Source organism: Dicentrarchus labrax, unplaced genomic scaffold, assembly GCF_905237075.1.
Source record: "Dicentrarchus labrax unplaced genomic scaffold, dlabrax2021, whole genome shotgun sequence".
NCBI lineage: Eukaryota > Metazoa > Chordata > Actinopteri > Moronidae > Dicentrarchus > Dicentrarchus labrax.
This window is the reverse complement of record NW_026136701.1, coordinates 14,601,372-14,626,421: the sequence shown is the minus strand read 5'-3', so window position 1 is coordinate 14,626,421 and position 25,050 is coordinate 14,601,372. Positions and strand designations below refer to the sequence as shown.

Below are 25,050 nucleotides of genomic sequence, written 5' to 3'. Positions count from 1 at the left end.
ACAAATCTTGCCTGTGATCAAGAGATCAGCAGCAAACACACTCAGACTGTTTATTCAAAGCTATAAAAAGTGAAATAAAACACTTTAATGTCAAATACAAAGCAATAGTCCTGAAGGTTTCTACATACACCATCACGTTGTTCTTACATTTGTTTTGTTGAATTTCTTTTTCATGGTTATGGCTAATAGTATATATGAAACTATTGCAGCATTGTTACAGTTACAGTAGTCCATCATGAGAATAGCTGCATCTGTTAAAGGGTTTGTCAGAGACAGAGAGCCAACGGTTGATCTCTAAATTATTTTTGAGGTTCAATTTACAACACACATTTGTCAGGTCAAACACTGAGTTAGTACATCATTTTAAAGTTATTGTGCACTTAATATGTCCATTTAAATATTACCAAGGCGTAATGTTGCAACAGTTATCTTCATTTTTTATTAATCTGCTGATTATTTTTGCAATCGATCAGCTGGGGCTATAAAATGTTACGTCACAATTTCCCAACTCCAAATATCTTGTTTTTATCCGATCAGCAGCCCAAAACCCAAAAATATTCACACTACAATTATGAAAATCACATAAAACAGAAAAGGTACAATGAATGAATGCCGGGCATTTGTGCGTGAAAAAAAGACAAATGATTAGTTGATTATCCAAATAGCTGCAGATTAATTTTCTGTCTGTGGGTTGGCAAGGAGTCAAAATGCAGGGTAGTCGGGGTGTACTAGTAGTGTAAGTTTTAGTATATTTATTGGCACAATAACCAGCAACCAGGACACACCAGTTTCCCACAGACCTGATTTTAATACTATGCGCTGTGATTGAGTGTATAAAAAGCAGTTAATAAGTGAACAGAAAAGCCAAAATAGATATCTAAATGTAAAATAATAAATGGTTAAAAGTGGTAGTGTGAAAGCCAAGTTGACTGAACCCACTCAAAGAACAGATCACGAAAAAGTTGTTTATGAATTCAAGTCATGGATCCAGCAGACAGTGTTTCCTTTGCAGTGAAATACTCACTTCACACAGTTCCATGAGAGCTATCCCGTGTATCCAAGCGGTACGATAAAGGGATATTTGATAGGACTGTGGGGGTACGTCAGACAAAAAAGGTCGGGAACCACTCAGCCATAGCAAACACATCCTTGGACCAGTTAAAAACCAGTTAAAAACACAGCATACTCAGTTAAATAGAACTTACAAACACAGCTTGAAAGTACATTCAGTGTCCATTTATTTTTCTGCAGCCAGAAAAATAGAAAAAGTAAAACAAAGAACATTCATACTGCTGAAGTGTAGTTTCTCATGCTTGCACATTTACAGTACATGTTGATCTGATACAAAGTCTCTTTGAACTGGACATATTGCCACAATATATTTACAAAAATAACATTAAAACTGCAGTCTCTTTAAACATGTTGACACATTCATAAAAATAAAGCTTTATGTGACACGTTTCCCCGAAAAACGATCCTATTTACAGTCAAAGATGGAGATGAGTCCTGTCGAGCTACAGCTGAGAGTTGATTTGCATGTTTGTGAGTATCAGATTTTCTGAAGCCTCAAAACTGAAAATAAATGTAAAAAATGTTTTTAAACATCTAAAAAGACATGTTTCGGTCTTCTAATACGGTTACAAAAATGCATCTATAAGTCGCAATGACTTTAAATCATTACTGATGTAAAATGAGTGAGAAGTACTCACTCATAGTTCTTGGCTATTAGAATCTTTATTAATGTATAGTTGTATTCGCCTCTGACTGCTGCATGATTTTGTGCTAAGATGATTTAGATTTTATTTAGGATTACTTTTTTGGAATTAAATCTATATAACAGGAATTCTTGACACTTCTGGCACTTCTAAAATCACAAAAAATGCAACCAAATAAAAAGGAAAATATTTTTCAGATTAGAAGTAGAAGGTAGAATTGGCCAACTACTTGAATACTACACATTCACATCTAAAAATAAAAAGTCCAAATAATTGCACTCGTTTGACAATAAAGAGTCAAAGAACACAAATACTGTCAGTTTTAACTGGTTGGGGCAGACAAAAGGCACAAATAAAGATTGGGTATCAATTCCTCCATATTGGCACTGGCAAACAGTTTTAATGACAGCAGTCAGAAAATGGCCACATTGTAGGTGAAGTGTAGTTTTGCTACCAAAGAATAAATTGCATCTGTGAATGTTCACCCTTCTATGACAAACACTGAGGAGAACGCAGGTTTTCCTGGAGGCACTGCAAAATGCGACTAAAAAAAAAAAAAATCAACTGATGACGGCAGCATGATCTACTACACAACCCAAAACACTGAAGCCCTAATTCATTAGTCTCAACTTTCCCACCTTTTTTACCCCAGCTGGTGTCCATAATGCGTCTGTGTGTGTGTGTGTGTGTGTGTGTGTGTGTGTGTGTGTGTGTTTCTGATCAGTGTTCAAACAAACAAAAAGAAAGAAATTCAGAAAATCAATCCTCAGTGCAGAACTCCACTTCATTCAGCTGTCTAGCTCTTTGGTTTCTAAGCCTCTATAGTGCATCAGTTGCAGGCGTCTCTGGGACCTTCAGACCGGCTCTGCTCAGCCTCACGCTCCCCACCTCAACCTTAGACAGAAACGTATTTACTCCCACCATGTCTCCACTTCAGCTGATGCTTCCTCCCTCTCACTCAGTCAGGTTCTCCTCCTTGCAGGCGTCTGCGGAGAAGAAAGAGCACCAGTCAGGACACGCTGCGTAAATAAACGCACTGCATAAACAGGATTACTGATATTTAACCCAAATCTTGTTGAAAGATTTTCATACATTTTCATCATTAATAACTACGCACAACTGCAGCAGGAGCTCCCTAGGAAAACATCACCATGATAAATCTTCAGTATATATAATGTATTTTCACATTCTACCAAAACATTTTCACAAATCAATGCTTCTAGACAGTTTTAATGACTTTATTTTTCACTCTTCTGTGTGTAGAAGTAAGCATAATTCTTTCTGCCATGTCTGTCTAAACTGAGTTTCCTGTTTTTAAAAACAAGATTTATTCATTCATTCTTTTTGAAGCCCTGAACCACTGCCCCATTGGACTTTGTTTAGACCCAGTGAGAAGCTGCAGCAGACTGGTTATTTAAAAAAAAACAGGTTGTGTTACGCACAAATATAAATGATGATATAAACATTTCATTTAAGCTTGGGTTGAAAGTGTGTCATGTTTTCTTCACAGTGCATTACTGATTGAACACAGCAAACCACCAAAACTGAAATCACTACAATTATGCAGACATCAGTTAGTTGTTATCAAGTGTATCAATACAGAACATTCACATCAAAGCAGAGACTGCTACTGGCAAAATGCAACTACATCTACTAAAAGCCAAACATAGCTGAGCAGAATCTATAATACGTACAGCCTCTGCATGGGACGGGTTAGATTTTAGTTTACATTAAAAATACTGTGATTCAAAACCAACTTTGTTCGACGTTTTGCAAAGCAAAGTCTAACTTGTGAACCACTCGTTTTAAATAGTAACAGTGGATAATGCACGTTACTTTAACTTACAACCCTATTCATGCTGTACAGCTTTTTGCTGTAGTTTACACACTTTATTATATTTAAGTTAGAAATACATGAAAGAATAGTTTTGATTTAGTACATTTAACCTCATTCTGACCTCAGTTTATGTTGTTGAGATCTCTTTCTAATCACTGCTGCCTGTAATGTGTCGGCATCAATCCCCTTACATCCATCAAACTGTGAACAGGCTCCTAACCAACTTTGGAGGATGTTAAAATGATATCTACTGTATTTATCAATATTAACTTATCAATACAGACACAATTTACCAGTTACCCCCCAAAGCTGCTGTATAATGAGGTATATATCAAATATATTTCAGTGCACTGGATTTAATTTTAAACCGGCAGGAGTGAAGTCTCTTGGATTTTCGTCTTGACACAAAAATCTCCACAACACTGCTGCACACAGCGGGGTCAGGCACCATGCCATCTTACAGCCAGCCACAGGCGACAACCAGCTGGGAGTAAAATAGGTACGTTTCCTACCCGGGACAGGGTTAGAGGGCAGGGTGGGGGAAGGAGCTCAGGGTCCAGGACAGAAGGGGAGTTGAGGCTAGCGATGTTGAGCATCTATACCTGCGGGGCTGAGAACCAGAGCCTGGAGGATGTCCGACAGGGAGACTATGCCCTCGATGCTGGAGCGTTCATCCACCACCACCAACCGATGCACCTGGCAGAAATCACAATAGACACAATTACAGATGAACATCACATCAGTCCTGTGGTTACTTCTGGGTAACTAAATGTATGTATGTGTGTGTTTTAAAAATCTCACTTCAGCTTTGACTATTCTGTCTACAATGGTCCCCATTGTTTCCATTTTGTGGCATTTCATGACTCCTTCGAAGTACTGAGAGCGATGTTTCAGAGCCTGTGTCACTGTGATGTCCAGGTTGTTGTACGTCTTCTCAGCAGCCAAGTTCTACACACACACACACACACACACACACACACACACACACACACACACACACACACACACACACACACACACACACACACACACACACACACACACACACACACACACACACACACACACACACACGCGCGCGAAAGCACATTGTCAAAGTGAGACAATAAATCACAGAGTAGTTTAACCTTGAACATTTTGTCTCTTCAAAAACAGAAATTGTAGAAATTTCTACTTACAATCACGTCAAACTTGGAGTAAATATCCACAACTTTGCCTGAAAGAGAACATGAAGATCTCCAGTAAGTAAGTAGGTGAATTCAGTATTTTCATCATGATACAATGTCAGCACTGCAGTTTGTGATCTTACCTGATTCATCCACCACAGGCAGGGCAGACACTCGTCTCTCCACAAAGATGTTGAGTGCTTTGATGATGGCCGTGTCCGGGTGGATGAAAGCAATTTCATGGTACGTACCAATGCCCAGCTCCCCGAGAGTCTGCTTCATGAAAGCTGGCTTTGGCATTTCACACATCTGGAGAACATAAATACACACACAGTGAAGCAGGGGCAGTGCGATTATTTTCCACCCAATTCATTGTCACATTTTAATTAATCTCCACATTGACCACTAGGAGGCAGCAGAGAAGCTAAAGTCAGTGCCCAGCTTAGTCATAATCATCCATCATATACTGTGGATTAAAATACAATGCAAGCTAAACACTCCTTCTCAGGCAGACTGACTGTGATTGTGTGGGACTCACAAAAAGCTGGAGGAACTTGAGGATCCTCTTGTGTGTGAGAATATAAAGTGCATTCCCCGTGACGGGGTCGATGACAGGCAGTCTGTGAATTTTGTTTTTGATGAGGGTGTACACTGCATCAAACAAGCTGCAACAGGACAAACACAAAGGCCAGTTACAAGAAGAACAATCACATACACACAAAAAATGTGTAGAAACAGAAATAGTTATTATTAACAGTCAGACTATGTACCTTGCATCAGGTGATATGTTGACCAGAGGTTTGAATGTAGCTTGAAGGTAAACCTCTGTGTAGCAAGAGGAAATATTTTGAAAATATTTTAAATTCTGCTTATAAAACAGTGCTATAATGTTACATTATTCATGCTACACATACATAACAGTATGATCATGATGCTAACCTCTCCACGTCTCAAGCTTATGTTCCTCCAATTCATAAATTTGCACCTGAAACGCAACAAGAAATAGACGTTGGTTTAAGAAAAAAAACAACACAGAGATCCTCAATGAAAGAAGCACATCTCATGCAAACATTATCTATCGAGTGGACCTACCATCGGTGACTTATAGTATCTGTGTAGTATGATGATGAAATCTGTGATTGTCAGCATTCCTGCGATGAAAACATACATTAAAACACATGGGAATCTATACACAAAATAAAAGGGCTGTGCCTGCAGGCATTATGCAAATAGGCAGCAGAGACAGCGCCTATAAGGGCGTGGTCCCAACAACACATCACTGCCCCCACCAACCCTCACGCTGACTGGGAATTCATTATTAATCACAGGCTGACTTGCAATAAACTCCACACAGGAAGAGAAATCAGCACAACAAAGCCAATTCACGTCTTTCTAACAGAAGGTTTATTTTTTAGAGTCTGCAGAGATTTTTTTTTGTTGTTGTTATGAAATATTTTCTCCATCCTGTCTAAGCACCGGTCAATACTGAGGAGTCATTGCTGTGCTTAATGGTTTATGACAGCTCTAATGACTTCTGCTCAATATAGCATTACGCTCCACTAGCCTGGACCAGAGGCATTAATACAGAGTTTCCTCTGTGTTCATTTAGCAATTGCGCACCAGCACAGCAAAAATATTTTCCATCTCAGTTAAAAGAAACTGTGGACTAACAATATGTAGACTGCACACTGAAGTCTCATTAAAAAGGTACTAAAGTCAGATCTATAGAGCTGGTGAGAAGAATAAAGGCATCTAAACATATTTTCTGTTGCAAAGTTTACATTTCATTGCTAAGCGTTGTTGTTTTTTGGAGATGGTGTTTGACAGACAGGCAAATTAAATCTCTTTATTTGGTCCAATGGTATTTATGATTTGTAAAATACACCCACCTTTGACCTGAACAGCAACAAATATGAGAAACTAATCTAGAAAACTGTAAACTAGGAAAACAGGCATACTCTGCAGCTTTATATTCAAAATTCTTTCTAAACCAAAAACTACCAATGAAAACCTTACTCCCAACACATTATAAACAGTTATTTTAGTATGTGATAAGAGCAGACAGGTTTTGGGGTTCTTACCCACAAAGCTTTGCTTCTCTGTGTCCCATAGTGGAGCAGCTCGCACACCGTTGGCTACCAAGGCAAAGAACGCTTTCTTCACCTGTTCAGAACAGTCTAATTAGATTATACAGCAAGATCACACAGTACTTCACAACAATATGTGATTATCTTTCCTGGAGCTAAAACACTTAATCTATTAATTGATTGATGAAAATTAATCAACAACAATTCTGGTAATCAAAATTCGAAAATAATCTTGCAGCCCTCATCCGATGAGTTATTTTAATGAATACTTGTGACGTATTTTGTGAAGCACATTTTGAACTCTCAATGGCTCTGTGTTGTTTTTAGTATTTCCTTCTCTTTTAGATAAGGATACTTAACTCCGAGCTTCAGTGGATTTAGTGGTCGAAGATCTACACATCAAAGCGTTCAGACCTCCGCAGGATTACTGTTTAACAGCTTTATTACGATTTCACCAACCGTCTCATAGAAACAGCCCTGAGGCTTACTTTATTGAACATTAACTTGTCTCCTTCGGTACTCAAGACAAACGACCTCAATATCATACAAAGGTTCGTCAGCAGGCCAAAGAAACATTATTTTGTCACAGTACTAACTTGGAGCGCCGTGTCGAACACAACCAGTTTGGAGCTTGTGGGGACGATGTCGTAGCATTTGTGGGATTTCATAAAGCGCATGTAAATATCACTCTCAGGTTCAGCAGCTGTAAGAAGAAAAAAAAAGGAGGAAAATACTTTTAGGGGAAGGAGAAATCTCACAGGGAATATATAATGAGAGCCTAGAAACAAAACACACTCTCAAAGCCTAAATAACCATTACGGCTCTGGACCACTTACAGCCACTTTACTGCTTCATCTTACTGATAATTAAGCTCAACAACAAGCACAGAAACAGTGGAAAAACACAGACAGCAAAGTGCTGTAGGAACTTCTAGGAATACAGCATTTTTCCGCTCATATGTGGTAGTGAAACACTTTCAGTTTACCGACAAATAGAAATGAATAATTATTTACTAGGAAGTAAAAATAAAAACATTTGCTTGTTCCCAATTCCTCAAACTTAAAAATGTGTTGACGTTCCCTGTATTCTATCCTTGTAAATTGAAAAACGGATTGTTAGTCAGACAACTAAGCTGTGGATATATCTCTGGGGTACTTGTGATGAGACTTTATTCTGATATATTTAACAGATTAAAGATAAATAATACTTTCCCCCCCTCTTTAGATGCAGTTGTACTCACATGCTGCAAGACAATACCCCCAAAAGCTTTAATTACCATGATAAAATGTACACAGGAGGCCTGTTGAATATCTCTTTTAAATGCAAGTAATCTCCAGCAGTGCACGGGTATCTCTCATCGTTAATCAAGACCGCTGCTTAAAATTCTCATTGAGAACATATTCGACTGAGACTTTTAGATACACGGATCTATTATGATTACTACCCGGTAATGTCAGCCGTCTGTAAAGGAAATCCCTCACATTTCTGACACAATTCAAAGCGGATGAATCACTGGATGTTCCTGGAAGGGACTGAGCAAACGCTGCATACGGCGCACTGCGAATACAGTCTTTAAAAACACATTTAACTCTGATATTAGAAAGCATGGTCTGGCTTTCCCTTTGGCTACAAACAACTGGAATACCTGTGATATCCTGATGTTATGAGGTCACATTTCATTATTGCGTTGAAGGTAGCAGACACTTACCATCGTCATCTAGTTCAAGTTTCTCCAGCATGCCTTCGAATAAACCGTAGACCTGCGAGGGGGGAAAGCAGAAGTTTGCGGTGAAGATGCGCAGCAAATCTTCACCACAACACACGGCAGCGCACGACAAAAACTTTGCTGTAAATAGTGAGTGAACAGCAGGGTGAAGCGACTTTTTCACACCAGACTGATCACACTGAGAGCAGTGCGCAAGAACACCAAAACATCCACACACGCATGAAAAAAAACAAAAAACGCCGTGCGCCACCGGGGTTTTACTGATTACATAATGCGCATCCAGGTCCGCTAAATATACACAGTTAACGTGACAAAAACCTTGTGCCTTGGATCTACAACTTTAGTGGCACATTATTATTAGACTACACACACACCCCCACTTGAAACTCGGGAATGGAACAGTCCTGATCCATTTGCTGCAGCAGGGGGGAACCAATACCGACAAGCTCCCCAACAACAGCCACTACGCGGCCGTGCGAGAATTAATCCCACCACAATAAAATCAGCCGAATTCATTGTTGTAGTTATAATCCGCCAAACAACACTCACCACGCTGGAAAACTCTCTCTTACAATGCAGCGTGGAGGAAAAAAAGCAGGAAGCTACACGCGCTGTGGACACACCCCTCCATGCAGAGCAACCTGGCTGCTTCACCATATTAGGAAATCCCTTACGTTGCTTAGCAGCAAGAAGCTGGGGATGCCTTTGTCACATCCTCAGAGTTAATTTCTTCTGACAACACGAGCAACAGGGCTGAGATATAAAAACAAATCTTTGGAGGGTCTTTGTGGTGCGGCAACTTGAAAAAAATGAGATGCAAACAGCTTCATTTGCATCAGCACACAATGTACTGTAGGCCAGTTCCCAGCATTAAATCTGCTGTGTCATGCTGAGAGATTTGCATACTCATAAGGCTGCTTGTAGATACACGATTTCCCTCGGTCCCTAATTTGCAAGTACATCCACAGCAAGGCACTGCAGCAGTATGAGAAAGCCTGCATACCTTGCTCTGGGATGTTAAACAGTCCCCAGTGTCGCCCTGCAATGGTGACACAGCGCTTCTCTCGCCAAAAAACTACTCCTGCACTTTCATAAATCTTGCCCTGCTGCATCACAGCGGGCACGCAGCCTGCATTGGCATTACAGCAAACTCCAGGGAAGCTGACATCCACAAATCCATTAAATTAATTGCTTTTGAAATTGGATTTGGCAAAACTTTAACTACAGCAACAGAAGATTATTTTGTGAGCCTCCTTTATGTATGACGGAGGGAGGAAGGGGGAGCAGAGAGAAGCCGATAGGCACTGACTCATTGCTCTTCAACCACAGTCATGAGTCCTTGGGTGTTAATATCAATAGTATACAATGTTGGTGATGAAATATTGATTTACCCTCTCTGGCTAGAATCCACGATCACTCACAGCAGACAGGTCGAGACAGACCTTCAGATAAGTATTCATTAAATGGACACAGAAGTAATTCCTCACCAACTGTGGGAAATCTGGTATCACACGCCGACACAGACTGTGGTAAATCCTAAATAAAACCCACAACCAAAACCCTTGTGACAAAAACCCTGAGCTACTTCTCAGCTGTTTTGCAGTTAACAGTCGACCCGCTTAGACCGTCATCTAATGCTGTTTGAGATATCGCTTCAATGCCGAGACAATATTTACACCCTCTGCCACTGCTGCTCAGAGCAAATAGTGCATACACAGCCCTGTTGACACACAGTGTGCTCCAGTATCACAGCTTGAATTTAAGAGATTTGTATCATCCTTGCTTTCTGTTCACCACTGCCCAAGTAAATCCTTATGACGCTGAGTAAAGTAGCACATGACTCATGGACAGAAAGCCACTGTTTTGTAGCCAGAAAGGAAAAAAATAGTTATTAGTTCCAACGTCCTGTGACCCAGTATTTATCAGTACTTTCAGAAAACATTAATTCATATTACCGATATTAATTTAGTGCAAAGATACAACATTTTACATGCATATTTAGCCACATTCACAGTCTTATTTTTGAATAACAGCAATAAATGTTTCACCTATTTTAGGAATTCACATATATATGTTATTCCTGAGGCCCAGGACAATTCAGTCATTACTTGTGAACTCACACCACTCTCTCCTAAAGCTAGAAATTGTAGAGGTGAGCTTTAAACTAGTTTTGTACTTGTGATGTGAAATTTCTCTTCTCCATTAACGAGAAAGGGTGCACTGACTTTGTGGAGCCATTAGATGCCAAGTCAATACACCAAAGTTATGTTTATGTTCTAACATAACTAAGTTGAATGGTGAAAGAAGACACAACTGAATCTATTTAACACAGTTATAGCCACATTCATTTATTGTTTAGAGTTCACAAGCAGAATCTAAAACTGTCCCAAGGCAAACAAATAATGAATGAATGTTTAAAGTAGATCTCATTTAACTCGGCTCCTTAAAATGATTTGCCAGTGTGACTTACTTGTTGTGAGGTAGAGTAAGATGGCACGGGGCTTGAGGAAGGGATTGGGGGTTTAGCAGAGGGAAGGCTGAGGCGCTGTCCTGTGTCTGGAGGTGTGGAGAGTGAGCGGGATCTGGAGCTCGGCTCCAGGCGTTCGGGGCTGGGCCTGTTCGGCTGGGCCTCCTGGGTGAACACGGGTTGGCTGGATGACTGGGTTGGGGTGGTGGGTGGTGTAGAGAGTCCTGAGACTGCAGTGAGATAAAAAGGTCCACAATAGATACCACAACTCATCTCTTGTTTCTCTCGACGTAAATCCATACTGCGTTCTGAGTGACACTGAAACGCAGTGCGGATTGACATTGTTGATAGGCTTACTGTAGCTGGCAAGGCTGAGGTGCTACAATCGTGACTGCTGCAGATACCATCACATGCTATAATAGAGAAGGAATGCATATCTAATCCATGAGAGAGTCCTGAGTACTGAGAATAAAACAGATACATAGAGATAAAGCCTCAGCCCAGTCACTGACAGGCATGGATGCACTTGGTAAACCACAATACAAAGACAGCTACACAACTAACAATTGGGGGATGTGTTAGCTTTAATAGAAATATTCAACAAACATAAAAAGGCAAAGTAACTTAAAGGTGTAGAGTCCAGACTGTTACTGCCTCAAATAAATAAACACTCAAATTAAATAAACACTGACTCACTGAAAAATAAACAAGATTTATTTTGTATTTACTGTGGGGCTACTCTTTTGTAACGAGTTTGTTATTTCATACACCCATTGTAAATGAAAAGTTCACAAGGGGAAGGAGACCCCTAGCAGATTATGTGGTCACATGGTATGCAAGGTGGATTGAGCAATCGTAATATTATTTTTTTTTTTCAGTGATACATTTAAAAAAATCTTGAAATTCATTAAGATTAAAATATGCATTTACTGTAAAAAACCTACACAATTATGAAATCTTCCTTAAATGTGCCATTAAATGAATAATTCTATTTCATTGTGTCTTTAAATAAATCTAAATCTACTAAATTTTATATGATTCACAAGCTCAGCTCAGGTGTTTTCACTTAATTTGCCTGATTGGTCCATGTCTGCGGACAGTGTGGGGATTTACAGTAATTACAGCATAGCTCCACCCAACTTCCACTGTAATTAGCTAGAAGTGAAAACACATGTGGGGGGTGCTTTTAATTTATGTTGATCCCTTCACTGGTGTGTCTTATAATTGTATACTCGTTTTGTTTTAAAGTTGGTTTTCATCCAGACTTTAAATTAGAGACACTCTTAGGCCAGGAAGAGGTGGCTTGAATCCTGTGTGGGATCATCTCTATGGTTTTTTCAGTGGCGGATGCCGATATTTAGAGAGCAGGGCAGACAATGGTCGATTTATAATGCCGATATTGAAACAAAGAAAAGTGATGTATAATTCTATTCTATTATATAGGGAATTCAGGCATATGTTTACAGCAGGATGAATTAAAGTTATAGTACAGGGCTTCCAACCAGCTTTTTAACCGCCTCCCCAAAACTCACAAACAGGAGCGCCAACATCGTCCCACAGCAGCCACACTGAAAGGCGGTCTGCAGATGTGTATGCAGACATCGGCCGATGTCGATTATCTCAATAAGCCAGATAATCGGCCCGATTAATCGACTGACCAAATAATATCTATCACTTGTTGAGACCTCATTAAAATTTTATTGTGACAATTTGGCGACATGTCTTTACATTAAAATGTGCATGATAAAGCAACTGTGAAGGCTAAAAACCCTCATTGTTGTTAAAAAGAATAACTGAATAGAACTAGGGCTGCACAATTAATCAAAATATTATCAAAATCGCATGTTGCCAAGTGCAAATCTTGTTCTTTTGCCAGTCTGTCAAAATAATCTTAATATGTTTTTTTTTTTTACCATATTGTGCAGCCCTAATTAGAACCATGAGGTTGCTTATTTACTGATGGTTCTGTTTTTACACTTAGTTTTATTGCACATTTTAATGTAAATGTCAGTAATCTTTTATCATCTGTCATTTGTTTTTTAAAATGCATTTATTAAGATAGATCTTTAACCACTAACTTTAGGCTTTAATCATTTCACTGGCATATTCCTTAATAACAATGCAGTGAACTGACAGCTGTTGACATCTGCATCACTCTGTGTTAATGAAAAATTAATTAATAGCACTCCAAAGCTCAACTCATCTAAATGAATGATCTAAAAGCAATCAATAATGAATCAATATTGGGAAAAGACACACACAATGAATCATGCAGGATGTCTTTTCCTGTCCCTGGCGCCCCTCCACAATAACTAGGCCGATTACAACATAAGCAGCTGCATTAAACTTAACTCCAGGGCGACAGTCAGCTGTCTGTGACGCAGCTCCTCCTGCAGCAGTGTCCGGTTGTAGGTGTCAGTCACATGACAGACCTCACATGCTCTTCTACATCAAGCATCACAATCTTACGCAGGGTGACATGCGACACTCACGCTGCCCTGGCTCCACCCTGCTGACATATTTCTGAGGCCAGACAAAGAGCAACATGGGTGATGTGGACCAAATGGTTCACATCACAAGGGCTCCACCATTAGCGTTACAGTTGACTTTTATTGTGTCCACATATCATACACGGGTGTGACAGTAAAGCCAAGAGTATGTAAATGTCACATGAGGACTCAACCACTGGCATGAAAATACAAGAATACGTATCAGTAAATCATCCCACTTGACTCAGTCACATGAAACAAACTGAGATCATTATTCCGTAATGTAAGTATGTAGGATCATCATAAAAAAGGTTAACAAGTTGTGCATACTCTTAAATGAACCAGTGTAGAAGTATTGTGATCGATATGAAACAATGATTTTAACTAATTTCCTGCGATAGGCTTTTTCTGCAATCAAAATATAATCTTCAAACAGAAAATTAAAAGATCTAGTTAGGAGACATTTCTCATAAATGAAGCCCCGTTTTTCCTTGGTCTGTCTGAGTGCACTGCACACTATCTCTTGACATTTAGTTGGCATGCACCAGCCCTCTTTGGCATACCCTGCTTCCGCTGTGTAGCCTTCTTATTTTAGCCACGCTGTTGTGGCACATTCCACAGGAGGAGATAACAGCAGGGCTGGGAGACCTCTCCGCAGCCTGGTTAATAGGGGGCAGCTAGACGCCACCCAGGAAACAGGAAATGGATCTAAGTAGTTCATCTCACTTTACACACACACAAAGAAACCTTACTCACTAGTCTATATAATATCTATACAAAACAGAGACATAAGCAGCATTGATTTGTGAGGTTAACATCTCATTAGGCTGATTCATCTCACAGAAAACGTATCTACAACTATTTTGAGAGTAGATCCCTTTATTATCTAAGTAAAAAATGCCAAACATTCCCCGTTCCCAGCTCCTAAATTGTGAATTTACTGCTTTTTTGTCCTATGTGATAGTAAACTTAGTATTTTGGGGACTTTGAACTACTGGTCAGACTAAACAAGCAACATTAAGATGTCCATGTGAGATTTAGGAGACTAAATTGCGTTAGGAGATGAGAACTTTTCATACTAAAAGACCAAAATATGAATCGGTTAATCAAGAAAATAATACAGATAAATGAAAATAATTGTTAATTATAGCCCTAATTCACATTTTGAGCTGAAACTATTACTTCATTGAATAAAAAATAAATTATTTTCTTAATCAACTTATAATTTCAGTAATTTTTCAAGTGAATCTATGCGGGTAATGATTCAGAGGTTCAGAGGCTACTCAGAGCGTAGGAGATTAGCACAGGATAATCACACTTGGCTGTTCTATTATTATTTACTGCAAGCTGTGTTAACGTAAAAGCCATAAAAGCAGATCCTCAGTGTGGGTTCCCCCTGAGGAGTCGACAGGGTGCTTTCAATCAAGTGGGGCTACGGTAAGCAACATGAGCCTCATTGGTCAATGCCAGAGCAGTAGTGAGGCTGCGACAGGCTCAAGGGATGTGCTGCTGCAGCCGTCTCTGGCCAGCCGAGTAATGCATTGAATCACAGCTGTGAATGACTATGTTTGTATTGGCTAGAACTGGTGAGTGGATTGTGAAACAATAGGTGATATGGTGATATGACAGTCAGTGACCCCAATTAGCAAAAAGGGTTTCAAACCAATCTGCTAGGTCTGCTATAATGCAAGCTCTCTGTAACAAAGGACGTGACTGTTCAGCACTTCGGTAATGGAAGATTCACTAATTCACATAGGTGTGCAAACTGCAGTCACAATTCAAGCTGACGTACGATGTTTTGCCGAGAAGCACACAGACGTTCTCCAACTGGCAACTACTGAAATATCTCACGTAGATATTGGCTTCTTAAAGCAGTGCAGTGAACAATGTAAGCGGCATAGTTGCACTTCCACAGTGTAGAGAGGCTCTGGATCAAAAGACGTATGTTTTAGACTGAGGTGTCACCACGTCGTATACCACCTTTACGATGAACTCTGCGTCTTATACAGCCACATATGGACGTACATCATGATGACAGGGCTCTGCTCCTCTCATCTACTCCACCGAGGTCAGACTGGCTCTAAATCAGGAGCTGTACAGTCTGTGATAAAGTGCCACTTGAACGCCCCGCAGTGTGTCCCAGTGCTTCACTCATAAGGCCTTATGAGCTCACACTTAACAATACAATAACTGCATTAAAGCTGCACAGTGGTCTGGGCTTTTTGTTTGGCATCCATCTGTTATGTCACTATTCATGGCCTGCTTCCTGGCATGAAAACATGTATGGAGATGCTTATATAGGATAAAGGCCTACAAATTTAGCTTAGCATGTTCTGACTGTCTCTACTACAGCTGAAATGCTTCCTGTCAATTTGATTAAGTTTTCAAAATGGAGCAGCTATTCTGAAGTGACTCCCTTAGGATATGGGACAGAAATAATGACATTGAACTGACACAGTCAGACACAGTCACCATAAATTACTAAAACATAATGACAGGATGACTACAAACTTTGCACAGATGCACTGCATGCATTTGTGAAACCAGAAACCAGCAATGTAACCAGCACCTAAACTATATGGAGCACCTAAGGCCACAATGAACATTCAGCATTTAGCACCTACATATATCATATATGTTAGAAAAAATAGACACTCAGACACATAGACTTTTGCTATGAGCAGAATAACTCCTGTAATGTTCAATCTTTAGATGGAACTGGAGTTCAGAACAAATTATTCATTCAAGTTTACAATAGAATGTCCGTGAAAAGGAGTGCTGGCATGTGACTGGCTTCACTAGATGAAAGTATAGATCACTGGACTACTGGAAGACGCTGCAGGAAAATCTCAAGATAAAGGAGTAATGGAGCGGACGAAGAGCGTGGCACATTACCAGACAGACATGACGCCTCGGACTGATGCCTCCCTCCTAGCCCATCTTGCTCCTTCCGTTTCTTGCTCCTCCTCAGGCTCCCAAACCTCTTCATGGAACGCAGTGGGTTGTGAGTTCAAAACTAAATTTGACCATGACCATCCGCATCACGATGGGGCCCAGAGATGTCTCAAAATTCTTAAAAGAGAGTTACTCCATTTACTAAATGAAGAAAGTTGTACAGAAATTGCGTTGAAAAGGCGACAGATCTAGAGAATAGTTTTTGTCTTTTAAGCCTTTCAGTCTGTCTTAAGAAGAGAGATGGTCTTTTTTATTAAAAGGAAGACCCTGGGCATCTTCAGTTGATGGATCAACAACATATATCTGGCTTCTTTTGCAGAAGAAAAACAATGTTTTGCTATTCCACAAAGTTGAAATCCAACAGTACAACTAGCTACAAACAGAAAATTAAAACCGTAGCAGGGTTAAGCTTGCATATGCAGGCAAAAAGAAAAAAAAGAAAACCCAACAACCTCCAGGGCCACGGAGCACAGAGTCAGCAGGAAGCAATGCCCGCTATCTGTGTCAACTCATACATTTGATAGAAAAGACATGAAGTATGAAAGCAGTAAATTCCAAGCAACTTCAGCTGAAAAAATTTCCTCTCGCGAGTGATGCAAATAACAACTGGGACCGGAGCGCCTTTTTCTCCCTCTACACCGGTGTCAGTGCTGTAAATTGTCAGGTGCAGCTGTGGGTGGCGTCTCTTTAATATAGCACGCATGTCAGCAGCCTGTAAAAGGAGGCCAGTCTATGAGGGATACACTGGCGATTGGCTCAGGCTGCAGAGGCTCTCCGCCTCCCCCTTCCACTGCCCTCCCTCTTCCCACAGAGTAAAGTCAGCACAGGCACATCTGTCTCACTCTGTCTTCACACAATGTAACAATCATTCAGGGTCACACAATCTCAGCATACCCTCAGATAAAAACTTCATTTTTAATTCCTCTGAATTTGCGGTTCAACATTAAAGGGGATTACAAATAAAGACATAAAGGTTGTGGTTTTGAGCTGGGAGTTCTGCAGCTCTGTCATTTGTACAGTCAGTTGTCTGTAACTTTTGGGGGACTGACCTTTAAGACTGCTGAGGCCAGATGACAGCAGGGGGACATCCCATGTTCTGTCAGCTGATCAGAAAGCCTCCATTCAATACCACCAGTCTCCCCTACCCTTAACAGATGGCCCACTCAGTATTTGCTGCTCACATTAGCTACAGCATGTCCAGCACAGATCTCAATTAACATGTTATGCAAGTGTTCCACTCCGCTCAGTGGGTCAATGGCCAATGTGAGTGAGGGGTTGAAATATCAATGATGAAATCAGTCCCCTCAAATATCCTGTGATGGTCACTGTGATAAAATTTTCATTATCCTAACTGAATGAACTCACTTCCAAGTCCATGAGGATTTTAAATACTGTTTATTCACACACCTACGTATCTGAGGTGCATTTTCTTAAGCTATTCCCGAGCTTAGCTTCCACTCAAGATAAAATCAGTCTGCCCTTGTAAGGCCTGTGTTTTATGAATTTGGAAAGTCAAAACTGCCCGGTTCCTTTATTTACTGACAACATACAGCACACAGTAGCAACAGAGAGAGTGAGAGAGAGAGGAGGGGGGGGGGATCTGCATGGTTGTATGAGGAGCTCCTGAGAGTCTGGTCACTTCCAGATAAGGGTATGAAAGCGCTACAGTTGCCTTCAGCAATGAGGGACTGACAATGTCCAGGCGATGGGAAGACACATATTTAGACCAGATGGGAATAAGGGAGACATTTTCATCATGTTTGTAGCAAATATGGATATAAATGCACCTGAGAAAACACCTGATAGATATATCTAAGACAAAAATGCAAATTATACAAAATCTGAAAAATACCTGTTAACTGAAATAGTAAAAAAAAAAAAAAAAAAGAAAAATACTGATAATAATAATTGTTTAATCAATTAAAAATTGACAGCTTATTCCAAACTACTTTGAGAACCAAATCAAGACAAGACAATGCCTTCAGCACACCCTTGTGGCGAAAGTAGGGTGCCAACAAAAACATCCACCACTAATAAAAATAGAGAAGATGGTGTGCCCACTCAGTTGCACTGTATGATATTAATTTATAAGCGATACTTTGTTGCTATTATCATTGGCACCCGATTATTTAAAAGTCACATCACTACTCAGAAAAGGAACCCAGAAAAGAAACTGAGAGGATGTAATGTCTCAAACCACATCAGACTCTAGAAATCCTGAGCAGCTGGCATGAAAAGGCTGTAGCAGTTGGTGTGTTTTGGTGCCTTTTAGTTTGGTTACCATCAGTAACAATCTTCAGAGGAAACAGAGCATGCTGACTCTTGAGGTCTGGCCCTAACAGAACTATTCCACCAGCCACTGCCAAACTGACCCTCAGCGAGGAAACAGAAGAATGGGTGTGTGTACGAGCCAAAAACATATGACTCATCTTTGTGCCGTTTGATGCTGCTTCCAGCAGGGCTGTTTCCGTGTAAAAAAATGCTGTTTTTTGTTATGTAATAATCGGCCGCCCAAATACATGGAGACATGAGAGCTGAAAATCTGCCCAGGTCTGTTCTTCATAAAACAAGGCCTTGTTCTGCCTACCCTGTCTCATTTCCAATGCTTTGCGAATACCAGTGTTACCATTATATCATTACTGAGTTTCAATTAGGATATGGAGAATGTACTACTAGACTCTTGCTACCTGTAGGATACCAAACCTAAAACTTAATCTGATAAACTGGAACTTAAATACACTGTTAAGTGTTAGGAATTCGTAGCTAAAAACATTCCTTTTTGATTCGGACAATAGACAAAGCCAGCCATTTCCTTTTCCTAGAGAAACTTGTTGACACCAATAATAGGGTGACTGATAATAAAAGGAACATCCATCTGCATTCTGACAAGACTCGTGACCACTTTGGCCTGTAGTGCATCATAAAACAAAGCAGCGGATTATTTCTTTCTTTACCAAGAGGAAATGTAGGTTTCTACTTCCTCCTCCTCCTCCTCCCCCCATGTGTAAAAATGTTGCATTACATGTTTTTATGTCAGTTCTGTCATAGGCTTGCTAAATAGCTGAACTGGTGAACTCAAATCAGATAGACACAGGTTCCTGCATGTGGTTTCACCTTGTATGTAGAGCAGGAAAACCAAATAATCTTTGAGATTACATAGTTTCATCTATTGTGTCTTACTTCCTCTAAAATGGGTTTGCACCTAGATCTGCTCTTGCACCAAATTACTGCAACACTGATCTGTATTATCACCACATGAAAAACTATATTTCACAGTGCTCCTTAGTTGCATTTATATAAAATGTAAAAATAGAGTTGCAGTCAATCCTCCAGCTGACGTCAGTAACAGTCACTCTCTCAGTTTCCACCAACAACAAGTGCATCATGAGTCACTCGGTGCCATGTTAGATTTTCAACTCACCTCTCCTGGTCCTGGAGAAGATTTTGATGCTTGCAGGTGTGGAGCTGGGTGAGGAGCGGAAGATACCACTGAAGCTTAGACGCCGGGGGGACTTGGGTGGGGAGTCCTGATGGGAGGGATAGGGGAAGATAGTTTTGGGTGAACCTGAGCTGGTCTTTGCTTGCACTGGAGCAGACTGAGGACATGGTGGCAGAAGGGCGCTGGCCGGGCTCCTCGCAGACACTCCTTTGGTGGGGCTGGCTGAACGGATGCGGCGCTCTCCCTGAGAGACAATAAGGAGGCAGTTTTATTTTCCTGCAATTTTGTACTTTTGTGGTTTATGTTTAGTGTGTACCCACAGTGTTATGCGAGACAGAGAGAGGCTGCAGAGCTATGCTGTGAAAAAAAACTGCACATAACAAGAGAAGCAAACCAAAGAAGGACCATACTGAATGAGCAAATGGAGGGAAGAGATATCTTGTGCAATCACAGTTACTGAGTGTGCATTTTGTGAGAGTTTGCTATTTTGGTTACTTCTTCTTTTTGCACACATGAAACAGTGTTTTGTTTAGCTACCCACATTGTATCACCTAATGGTATCTCATAAAAAGCAGTATGGGAATGTATCATGTGCCAAGTGCAATAAGGAAAAAAAAATTTCATGGCTGGCTAGCTGTTAAACAAGGACAGGTAATAAAATAAGTTACTGAAACACCAACAATATAATATAATGAGAGTCAGTTGTATGTGACTAAATTAGGAACAGGAAACTAGATTCACAACTTTGCAACTCAAGCTGTATTCACAATGTTTAGCAACGGAAATTATTTTATAAAACATTGCGCAAATCCAGTCTGTCTGCATTTCCTTCTAACAAAGGCATATTATTATGCTGCGCAGTGCCTTCACTGGGCATCGTGCTTATGGCCTCACCAGCACCATAACAGCAGCATCAGGTTCACCATGAGACAATCGGCGCTTCTCTTGGTTAAACAAAAGTGAAAATATTATTCATTATGACTTCCTGTTTTTATTAGTTGGTCCTTGCAAGGTCAATATCATGTAAACAGACTTCTCTATCTTTCTCTATTTGCTGTGCAGATACCAAAACAAAACATGAGACATGGCAGCCAATCTAGCCGGAGACAGAGAGAGCCTCCTCCCACCACTGACTGCTGCCCGCTCTGGATGTGCCAACAACAAATCTTTTAACCATTTGTGGGCTCTGATACAGTGAATCATTACCATACGCAAGTGATCTCCAGCTCGGAGGTTGTATTTACAGAAAACAATAAAATGTAACAGGAGTGTTTTGGTAATGTTGCTGGTAGATAAAAGCCTGCATAATAACCAGTCTCAACAAAACAAATGAACTATATGATGATATGAGGTGCAAAAATAACCACTGCTACTCTATGGGAAAGAAAATGCACTGATTATAACACTGCGCAATCACTGACTGTGTGACAAACTGAATCAAAATTGAAGGAATGTTTTGTCTGGTCTCTTAAACAAAGCTTCAGGATGGTATTTGCTCAAGGTTGGCCCGACTCCATACGCACATTTCTGTTTAAACCAATCCTGTGACAAACCTGATGGAGTGAGAGCACACGCCCATCTTTTCTGTTTGCCAACAACTCTCACCCTGTCATTGTGTAAGAGCTTGTTAAGGCAAGTGAACAGCTATCAGGGTTAAGTCTGGATATAAATCAGCTCGTTCAAAACACAAGAGAGGGCAGGTTTTTTTTTTTATCAGCATTGCACAAATTACGTAACACTGAAATCTGTATTCTGGTGCACATGAGGTGATGATCAATGATAACTCCTATTCAAATCAATTAGAGCAGACAGTAGGAAGAAGCTTCTTTCTTTTAGAAAAATCAATTTCCTGAATACGATCCTGCTATGCCTGGACACAGTGGGCGTAATGTTACTGTAAGCCAGTGAGGGTTGGCAGAACAGGAGAGATGGCCTTGTGTAATATTTTGCTCTCCCAAATCCATGTCTAAATGTGTTCAAAGCCAAACAAACAAGAGCCAAAGAGACAAGATAAATAATGTGTTGGAAAAAACAAGCTTGAGAAAACAAACAATTGGCAACTAAATGAAAAAACACAACCCAAAAATCGTTAAATGAAAATAATTTCTGTACCGTCTGAGCGCCACTTTTGGTAGAGCCGCTCGTCTCCACTTGCGGGGAAGTAAAGGCACCAAAGTCCTGCACATAAAACAGATCTGAGTGTCAAGGATAACGTCAACTTCCAGGAAATACAGCTGAAAAACTAAATAACATGTCATAACAGGTAACAAGAATGCCTTCTTAGCCACTGCTTTAGCCAGTTAATGCACATTGTTGTTAATATTCACTAGTTTGCTTTGAGAGAAAGGGAAAATGTTTAACACCACCTTTATATGCCTTCACTCAGAAAGAAGAAAAACATGTTTCGCCACCACGGAACTCTTTGCGAGCAAATGCACCACATTACACGCTCCTTCTCGATATCAAGGGTTGGGTTTTACATTCCACTGCAGACAAATGATGGTATGCATGCTGCAGCAGAAAGCCAGTTGAATTAAACTGACATAATTAGGTGACCATGCAAGCCTGTTGCAACTGTGTTAGTGTTCCCACCTGGTTGAGGGTGGAGAAGTTTGTGTGTTAATTAAAAATACAAACAGAAAAACAAAAACAAAACATAGAAATGGTTGATTGTTTTACAAACTCTCAAACAGGAAACACAGATTGCATCCAATTCATTTACGAATAAGATAGGAAAGCATACATTAGGTGGATTTGATGGATGCCGTCCAACAAATGTATGCCTGTGAGCTGCAGTAAGATGGCTGTTATCTACGCTACCAGACAAAACAAATGAGTTGTCACCAATGTGTGCTCGCAGTGTCGAGGGCATGTTTTGACCTTCAAACACAGAAGGTTCCATAAAGCTTTAGTCTAAAGTTCACAGGTGTACTCAGGCTTGGGAAGCAAAGAAAAACACAATCCCAGACATTAATTGCTCAGATTGATGAACAGAGACAACTGTGAATCAGGACAGCCTGAAATGAAGTTATATAAACAAAGGCCTTCTGTGTAGGGACCATATGAATCATCACTTGCAGGTTGGTTCCACTGAAATATTCCTTGTTTTTTTCTCACAATGCTTAATTGCGCAGGCTGTATGACTTTAGAGCTGCGACGATTAATTAATTAATAAATTAGTTGATATTAGTTTATACATTTTTGGTGTTGGACTGTTAGTTTGAACAAAACAAGACATCTGAGGACCTCACCTTTGTCTCTGGGAAATAGTAATTTTTCACTATTTTCTGACAGTGATTAAAAGACAATAATCTGTAGATTAATCGATAATGAGATAATCGTTAGTTTACATCCCTATATTAAGCAGGGGAGTTGGTTACAATGACATCACATTAAAAGGATACTGCTGGACCTACTGATGAAAACGATTAGGGCAGAATATAAATATATATTTTATACTGTTTCTAGCTAACGTTAGATGCACTTAACATGGACTTAAAAATAAAATGCATATATTTAATGGCAGGTTATTGAAAAGACGCGATACAGAGACAACTGTCAATCACGCACGCTCTTCTACGTCGCGTGTGAGAGCGCAGGCGGCACACGCAACAAAAATGGCTAAAAAAAGTCCTAATTTTATGAAAAGTTCAACAACAAGGCCATTTTTTTTAAAAGAGTCACAGTAAGAAGCCAAATTAGTTGATACTTCACCGACTCACTGGCATGTTAATCCGCAGACTTCTCCTCTTCTTTGGCATTTTCTTTGAGCTCTCCTTGCTTGACTCCATCACCGTGCTTCCCATGCTTGTTTATCCTCCTCTTTTTCAAAAAATGAGCAAAACAAAAACAAGTCTAACCAACTGCTGTACCGCGACTGCAGACCATCGAGAGCAGCCTCCACCTTCACTTCGGCTGCCCCCGTCTACTTACTACGACAACAGGCGCTGCCTCATCCACCAGGAAGTACACCAGGTTTGGCTGTGAAAAGAGGCAGGGCACGCGTCTTCAAATGAGTTACGACGCTGACTGTTTACGGGTGTTCCGTTACAGTCGGTACCCCCGGACAAATGTTTGCCCCCCGTCGTGTTTTCGGCTCGGTCGGACGCCGGAGAGAAAATAAAAACAGCGTCAGTTCATCGTTTTTTGGAATTCTGGTAAAAATAATATATATAATATATTATTATAATATTTCTGGACCACAGAGTTTAATAACCTGCCTGTAGTTTCTTCAAAATAAGAGCTGTTATAATCACAAGCTAATTTGCTCTATAAGGAAGTATTTTTGTAAAATGGCTCATGTTTACTTGACATTTATTTCCCTTCCCCTCCCACAATAATTTCCTTGTACTGGCACAACGGAGGGCACACAGCCAGGAGAACACGCTTTTGAAGGGGAAGCTAATTTCGACACAACACCAGGCAGTGTCACATGTATACAGATGCTTCACCAACAGATGTCAGTACGACTCAGATTTCAACTGGTCTGATGGACGAATTAAATGCGATGTAGATCCGCTGTAAACAAATAGGCTAATAATAATAATAATAATAATAATAATAATAATAACCTAATAATTAACCTTATAGCTTGTCAAACCACCGGTTACAAAGCAAAACAGACTTTAAAGTACACATTTAAGAAGATCACAGTAAATGCATGGTCACTTTAGGGATATATATATATTCCATATTGACTGATTTATTCTAGTTCTTCTTGATGATAAAGTTCACTGAGGATGAGAGGGTCTAGACTGTTTAATGCTTTATAGGCAGTGGAAGTGTCTTAAAATGAATTCTACAATGGAGTGGGGGCCAGTGCAAGGATGCTAAAATGGGGCACAATAGTCCCTGTTCATGTTATTAGCATGAATAACTTGCTATCTAAAGATCATTAGAAATAATATATCTTGGATATAGTTCTCAGTTTGGGGAAACTGTGATCTTTAAATCCCCCTGATGTTGCTCTGTGTCTAATTTTCCTGGCCAAAATAGAATAACTTCATTAATGCTTACTATGGAAGCCATGCACAACCATGTTTATTAGTTGTATAGAAAGCAACCTGAGATTGTAATGTCCTTTTCCACAAGACTAGAGAAATATCTTCTTCTGGCAACTTTTTTGACCCGATTTGCCAGTGTGGCACAAGTGAGCTGTGTACATATAAC

General features: G+C 40.1%; 1 protein-coding gene across 4 annotated transcripts; it reads right to left on the bottom strand.

Moving 5' to 3' along the window:
- Positions 1–1,221: 1,221 nt before the first annotated feature.
- LOC127365187 (5'-AMP-activated protein kinase subunit gamma-2) lies at positions 1,222–23,870 on the bottom strand. Of its 4 annotated transcripts, none has more exons than XR_007885152.1 (16): positions 23,604–23,870; positions 21,994–22,059; positions 19,864–20,125; positions 11,002–11,228; positions 8,514–8,565; positions 7,402–7,508; positions 6,800–6,881; positions 5,811–5,869; positions 5,658–5,703; positions 5,489–5,543; positions 5,257–5,383; positions 4,862–5,027; positions 4,731–4,768; positions 4,354–4,500; positions 4,065–4,248; positions 1,222–2,701 (listed from the first exon to the last, which is right to left on the bottom strand). XR_007885152.1 is itself a non-coding variant. In XM_051403033.1 (16 exons), exons 1-16 carry the CDS (start codon positions 23,685–23,687, stop codon positions 2,670–2,672), a joined length of 1,644 nt encoding a protein of 547 aa, XP_051258993.1. In that variant the 5' UTR covers positions 23,688–23,868; the 3' UTR covers positions 1,222–2,669. The 4 variants fall into 4 exon arrangements, 3 of the variants coding, with proteins under 3 accessions (XP_051258993.1, XP_051259007.1, XP_051259015.1); XM_051403033.1 differs by having other exon boundaries at positions 4,155–4,248; positions 23,604–23,868; XM_051403047.1 differs by lacking the exons at positions 19,864–20,125; positions 21,994–22,059; positions 23,604–23,870 and adding an exon at positions 16,383–17,100 and having other exon boundaries at positions 4,155–4,248.
- Positions 23,871–25,050: the final 1,180 nt, after the last annotated feature.

Bases quoted from the DNA above. Each gene is read 5' to 3' on its own strand.
- LOC127365187 (XM_051403033.1), bottom strand. From the start codon at position 23,687: ATGGGAAGCACGGTGATGGAGTCAAGCAAGGAGAGCTCAAAGAAAATG. The intron at 11,229-19,863 runs GTGAGTTGAAAA...ATCTCACTGCAG, and splicing joins CTTCTCCAGGACCAGGAGAG to TCTCAGGACTCTCTACACCA. The intron at 5,028-5,256 runs GTGAGTCCCACA...TATGTTCTCCAG, and splicing joins TCAAGTTCCTCCAGCTTTTT to ATGTGTGAAATGCCAAAGCC.